This window comes from Panthera onca, chromosome B1 (genome assembly GCF_046562875.1).
Source record: "Panthera onca isolate mPanOnc1 chromosome B1, mPanOnc1 haplotype 2, whole genome shotgun sequence".
Taxonomy (NCBI): domain Eukaryota; kingdom Metazoa; phylum Chordata; class Mammalia; order Carnivora; family Felidae; genus Panthera; species Panthera onca.
The window spans coordinates 198,086,740-198,093,527 of NC_138342.1; the positions used below are offsets into that span (position 1 = coordinate 198,086,740).

The 6,788-nt window shown below is 44.6% G+C and overlaps 1 protein-coding gene across 1 annotated transcript; it reads left to right on the forward strand.

The window, feature by feature from the left end:
* Positions 1-3,608: 3,608 nt before the first annotated feature.
* Positions 3,609-6,181, forward strand: LOC132691484 (beta-defensin 106A-like). The gene is made up of 2 exons (XM_060652827.2): positions 3,609-3,757; positions 6,030-6,181. The coding sequence occupies exons 1-2, from the start codon at positions 3,709-3,711 to the stop codon at positions 6,179-6,181; spliced, it is 201 nt and encodes a 66-aa protein (XP_060508810.1). The 5' UTR covers positions 3,609-3,708.
* The last annotated feature ends 607 nt before the right edge of the window (positions 6,182-6,788 follow it).

Genomic DNA, 6,788 nt, shown 5'->3' on the forward strand with positions numbered 1-6,788 from the left:
CTGCCCGGCCACCATAGATGGCAGTGGCAGGCTCATGGGGGAAACACCTGGCTTGACTCTCTCTGGAGCAAGACACGCCGGTCCAGCAGTGGCTGATGGTGGACCACACACGTATGTGCAGTGGCAATGTGGGGATCCCCAGGCAGTGTGAGCATCTGCAAGTGTCCTTCAAGTATCTTTGTGCCTGGGAGATTGTGACATTAAATAGCAAAGAAGCATTACTATGACAGATCGAGAGAACTAGATACCTTTAATGGCGCCTTTTTCCTACTTCTTGAACATGGGCCCTTGCACGTTATGTAGCTGATCTTGACCTGGAGTGAACTTCTAGTCTTAGGAAAACAAGATGACTCTAGAAACTTTCAAATTAAAGGGCTAGTCCTTGTCATGGGGATTGGATGGCCTCCTTGCTCCATCATGAGGCCAGAGATGCCCCTATAGAGTGGTCCCTACCATGCTCACTTCTGTAGCTCAAAGCCTCCTGTTCCAAACTCAAATCCTTCCATATCCAATTGCTTTGATATGGTACAAATCATCATTTGTTTAGCCATTTAGAGCCTACCTGCTTTGTACACCCCCACAAAAGTGCCCCCAACATCTGCTAACATAGATAAGACAAATCCCAGAGCTGTAAGACTCCAAATTGCTGACAGCCTTCTAGGGCTTTGATCCCAAGACTTCTCACCTTGCTGGTGAGAGGTGTCATCTAGACTTATGAGCCCCTGTCTAGCACCCCTCTCCCCTGGGAGTTCCATGGCCCTTTGGGGTGGGCGCCTCATGCTACCTTCTCTGGGAGGCCCATCCCCTCATGCAACCCTGTCCACGTACCACCTGATTAACACCTCTCATGGTTCTACCTCTTCCCTGAGCAGCCCTCAAACCCTGGGACTCACCACACCCCATCCTTGGAATTCGCCCACTCAAAGTTATCTGCCCTCCTCACAGTGAGGTGTGAGTAGGACACATCTTAGCTCTTACAATGTTGCACGTTCCTTGGGAGAGTTAGTTGGCTATTTGTGAGTGCTCAGACAAAATCACATATGCCATGCTCTGAATGTCTGTGTCCCCCCAACATTCATGTTGAAACCTAATCCTCACGGTGATGATGTTTGGAGATGAGCCTTTGGGATGTGATTAGGTCATGAGAACGGAGCCCTCATGAATGGGATTAACACCTTTATAAAAGGGGCCCCTGAGAGCTCCCTGTCCCAATCCCCCAAAGGAGGACACAGTGAGAAGTTAGCCATCTGCAACCCAGAAGAGGGTCCTCACCAGCACCCGGCCATGCTGGTGCCCGGTCTTGTATTGCAGCTTCCAGAACTGTGATAAATGTTGTTCATAAGCTACTGAGTCTGGGGTGTTTTCTTATAGCAGCTCAAACAGACTGAGACACCATACGCTGAGAGGAAGACAAAGAATCCCAAGCAGGATCCGTGCTGCCAGCCCAGAGCCTGATGCAGGGCTCGATCTCACAAACCATGAGATCATGACCTGAGGAGAAATCAAGAGTCTGACACTTAACCAACTGAGCCACTCAGGCTCTCCTAAATTTTTTTAAGTGAGGATTGGAAGGGAATAGAAAAAATTTGTATATTCAGCTTATCATTCTTTTTTTTTTTTTTTTTTTTTTTAATTTTTTTTTTTTCAACGTTTTTTATTTATTTTGGGACAGAGAGAGACAGAGCATGAACGGGGAAGGGTCAGAGAGAGAGGGAGACACAGAATCGGAAACAGGCTCCAGGCTCCGAGCCATCAGCCCAGAGCCTGATGCGGGGCTCGAACTCACGGACCGCGAGATCGTGACCTGGCTGAAGTCGGACGCTTAACCGACTGCGCCACCCAGGCGCCCCAGTCATTCTTTTTTTTTAATGTTTTATTTATTTTTCAGAGCAAGAGAGAGACAGAGTGTGAGCGGGGAGGGGCAGAGAGAGAGGGAGACACAGAATCCAAAGCAGACTCCAGGCTCTGAGCTGTCAGCACAGAGCCCGACACGGGGCTCGAATCCACAAAGTATGAAATCATGACCTGAGCCGAAGTCTGAGGCTTAAGCAAAGCCACCCAGGTGACTCTCAACCTATCATTCTTCACTGGATTTTTCATATACGAATATATAATCAACACACACACACGTACGCATACATACTACACACACCTCACAAAAATCTCATGGTGACTGAGGCTAAGGATACATGGAACATTCCCGCATAGTTATTTTAAGCAAATTGTTTAATTTAGAATAATTTAGAAAATCTGCACAGTGAAGAGTTCTCACATACCCCTCCCCCAGCTGCCCCTGATGTTAACATTCATGCTAATAATTATTAATAGTATGACCACGATGCATTTGTCAAAACCAAGAAATTATCATTGGTATGTCATATTCCTACTGACTAACTTACAGATTTCGAGTTTGTCTGAGGTTTTCTCACAACCGGACTGGGGTTTGGGGTCTGGGAGAAGAATAACACAGGGTTGAGGCTCCTCGCCTTGTCCCTCATGTCAGGGAATGTGCTGGGGACATGCCTGGCCACCCCTGATGTTAACCCTGGCCACTCATTTAAGGTGCCAGCTTTGTCCGCGCTAAAGGGACGCTCTTGCCTCCCCACATTCTTTGGAATTAATCGCCTTCATTCAAGTTGGAGGACTCAAGCCTCACCTCCTGGAGGGAGGTGTCTACTGGGACCATCTGCAATTCTTCTGTTAAAAATGTGTCCCTTTTATCACAGTTATTTGTGCGTTCAATCATTTATTGACATTACTATGGCAGAAGGAAGTAAATTGATGGTCTTATCCAGGTCACATTCACAAACCGTGTTTTCAGTTACACAGCAAGCATCTGGTTGCTTTTCGGGAGTTTGTGATTATTTTAATAATGTTTTAAGATATTTCAATTTTCAGTAGCAATAATAATAGGGAGAATGATGATGAGGGAGGCTCATCTCCCTAATGTCACATTAAAGAGAGGTATTTCCCAACAGGGAAGAATTAGAGTGGGTAATTCAGGCCTTTCTCTCCATCCACTTAGCTGATTTACTTCAGATTAGGAAAAAGAGATAATCAAATTAGTGGCAGCCTGTGGTCAGAGTATATGGATATTTGATGTATCTGTAGTCTTAATCAAATATCAAATATCCCATATGCTCATAACTATCCAGGGAGCTGTTTGCAGATTAAATAAAATGATGTATATAGTATTTAAAGTATCAGCACTTTTTAAAAAATAAACAATAAAACATATGTTTCAGTAAAGGCACTTGCCGAATGTACACAGCTCACAAATATTGGAGCTGGAATTCAGATCCCACTGACTCCATCATGATATTATGTAGTTACTCTGATTTTACATACGAGTGAACCAAAGCTATTAAGGAGCATAGTCAGGATTAGAAATCCAAACTGCCAGATTCCAGATCTTTCTTCCTACTGGTGCATATATCTGCCCCTGATCATCAAGGAACCCTCTACTCTGTCTTCCCTTCTTCCCCATTGTCCTTCTTAGGAACTTTCCAGTATCAGAAAAGCAGTGAGCTGCGGACAGAGTGACACCCACTGAGATGTGGGCTCGGCTTGGCAAAGCATGGAAACGTCCTCATTTCTGGCATGCCTCGCTGATCAAGATGTTCTCTGGTCCAGAGAAATGTATAAATGTGGGTGTTTGCTGCTCTTTTATCATGGACACTGTGCTGATCTCTCAAGACCCTTCGAGCCATGAGGACATTCCTCTTTCTCTTTGCTGTTCTCTTCCTTCTGGCCCCAGGTAAAATGAACGTCTTTGTAGGGAAGCTTCTAGAGGTGGTGGCCCAGAGAAAGAGTCTGCTTCAGTGAGCACCTTGGTGTGGTCAGCCCGGTGGCCCTGCAGGGGAGCATTTACTATGGGAGGTGACCAATGTCTCTTCTATGAATCCATTGCATCTTCCCTGATTGTCTAAGATGGGGTATCACGGGGTTGAGGAAATAAAGATATGCCAGGAAAGATGCCCTTTGGTCCCCAGCTCCGTGCTCACTAACAAAAACAAAAAATTGGGGAAAAAATGTAAAAGCTAGGGTTGGCATCTGTGGCTCTTGTAAAAAATAGTCGTGATAGAGATGAGACAGGTAAGAAAGAGAGCCAGAAAAAGGCAAAAAGGGACGAGGAAAGGGACAGAGCTCGGACACCGCGTTCACACCGGCCATGGCGCAGGTCAAACGTACGTGTCAAACTGCTGCTCCTTCGTCACAACACCATGAAGCTGGGCACTTGTGAGGAACACTTCACACCACAAAATGCATGCGGTTCTCCAGTGCCAGGACCTTTAAGAAAACTCTGCCCTACTTCGAATTGAGTGATTTCAGACCAACACTTCAGGCTTGGAAGGTTTGCTTTATAGATATTTTTCAGATGCAGAAACTGAGCCTCAGATGGGCTAGGCGGCTTCTCAAAGTCATACAGATAAGCGGGAATGAAGCCAGGACCTGAGAGTTCACAGCAGGACTCCTGCCACATCCTCTGGCTCCTGGGAACCTCTAGTGGCTCCAGTCAGATCTTCCTCAAAATAAAATCCAAGACTAGACTCATCCCAGTTTCCAGAGAGCTAGAGAAAGGGCTTTTCAGAGCCTGCAACGAGTCCAAATTGTGCCAGATGCTATAGATGTCTCCTTAGGAGGCTCAGAATTCTCACACCAGCTGTATGTGTTGCCGGACTGTTTTGCAGTGAGCCTGTGTGGTTCGATTGTGTGCCAAGTGCACCGGGATCCGGGACCTATGGTGAGCTGTTCATTCCACTGACCTCGATGTACACATTAGAAACTGACCAAGGCCCCCTTTTCAGATCAGTCAGGTTTATTACATAATTTAGTTAACACAATATAAAATAAGGCAATATAAAATTATATAAGCAGATGGAACTGACCTATTAATCTGCATTTGCACACACACACAGAGTTACATTAACCTCTAGATGGGTGTGTGTGATGATCCATCCGAATCCTTGTAGACACAGATGCTCTCTCTTTGCAGAGGCTCTCTCTTTCTGGACCATCACTGTTAACTGGATATAATACAAGGACCCTTGTGAAGAGTGAGGTCCAGGCCTCCAGCCTGGGATGACCTTACAATATTAGGAGGGGGGATAGAGTACTGTCCCCTGCAGTGGGGGGCAAAGTTCACTGAGCTTTGAAACACCGGAGTATTGATACTTATGAACTTATATGCAGATACTAGAAATGATTAGTACACATGCTAATACCAATCCGCCTGGTTTTAGTTTTACATATATGTGAATTAGTCACCTTTGTTTGTTGACATTAATTTCAACTTGTGTACATCTGATGCCTGTCCTTAAATATACCTGGATTAGGTAATCTAAAATGTTGATTCCAGTAAGATGTCTGTCTCTCCTTAACTTGAAGCGGGCTGCTCTTAGGACGGCTACTGATAAAGTACTAAGGCCAAAGCCACTATATTCTGCACAGAATAGACAAGAGGAGTCCTGGGGAACCACTCCCAACACATGCCCCTACTGGCCCTTGAACACGTTTTATGAAATGTGGCAAAGAAATCTGATGAGCCTTTCTAAGCAATCTTTTCCCTTCCACCCACAAGAGTAAACTTTTCCCTTTCTATATATTTATCCCTGTTTATTACTCCAATCGTGGGCCATGTCCCCAGCCTCAGACCTGCTCAATTCTCAGGGTGTAACACTTTGACACTGAGTTGGGGAGTTACCTGCCCTGGAGGGGTTTACAAGGACAAGGTGATCATTACGTACTGCTAACAGATTCTGATAAAAGAACAATAGCTTCTGCTTCCCAAAGCCCCCACAGCCTAACCCCAAATGTCAAGACAAACGTATTCTTCCTGGTCTTTAACCCCCTAAAACAAAAAGACAGAAAAATTAGACAGAAAATATCTCCCTACGATCTCATCTACCGGCAGCATGAGACCATGGCAGCTTGTAAAGAAATCTTTCCTAACTAGTTACAAGACTGTACCTGGTAACTGGATGTATCTGAGAGGAGAATTAATCCCAGTGGCTCCTTCCCTTACATAGCCAGGAACGCGTTTTTTGACGAGAAATGCTCCAAGCTTCAAGGGAGGTGCGTGAATTCTTGTCAGAAAAATGAAGAACTTGTTGCTCTCTGCCAGAAGTCTCTGAAATGCTGCCTGACCCTCCAGCCATGTTGGAAGAATACAAATGATTAAATCTGAAGTCTCTGGTATTCCAGAGTGACATAAATGACCTCATTTTGTCTTCTTTTTACTCTGGTCTCTTCAGTGAGAAGACACCTCAATAAAAATAAATGACTATCTTTTATCAATTTGTCAAGTGCTTCACTTAGAAAGGAAATGTGAGTAGTTAACCCTGATGGTCCCTGCCTACTTGCCTTCTTTTTCTATAATTTTTTGATAAGGGAACTTTCCCCAAATGATCTGATATTTCTTTTTAAAGGGGACTGCTAAAGACTATACATCAACAAACCTCTCACTTGCCCTCAGGCAGTCAGCCCCAACCACCTGTTGAGACAGATGATAGATAAATGGGTAAGTGGAGAAATGAACATATTAAGGATAAGTAGATAAATTTACTTATTAAGGATTCTCATGTGTCATACACATATATAAGTTAATCATCTTGACTCCATGGCTTTAATTGGAGACAATTACTGGATTCAGGTCCCCGAATGACTTTCTATTATTTGCCAAATCACTTTCTGACTCTAAGCTTTCATATTACCCAGTTCAAGTAAGGATTCCTGGTCATGTTCCCCAGGCCTAAGATCCAGCCTTGGTTCCCTGTTGGGTCAGAAAT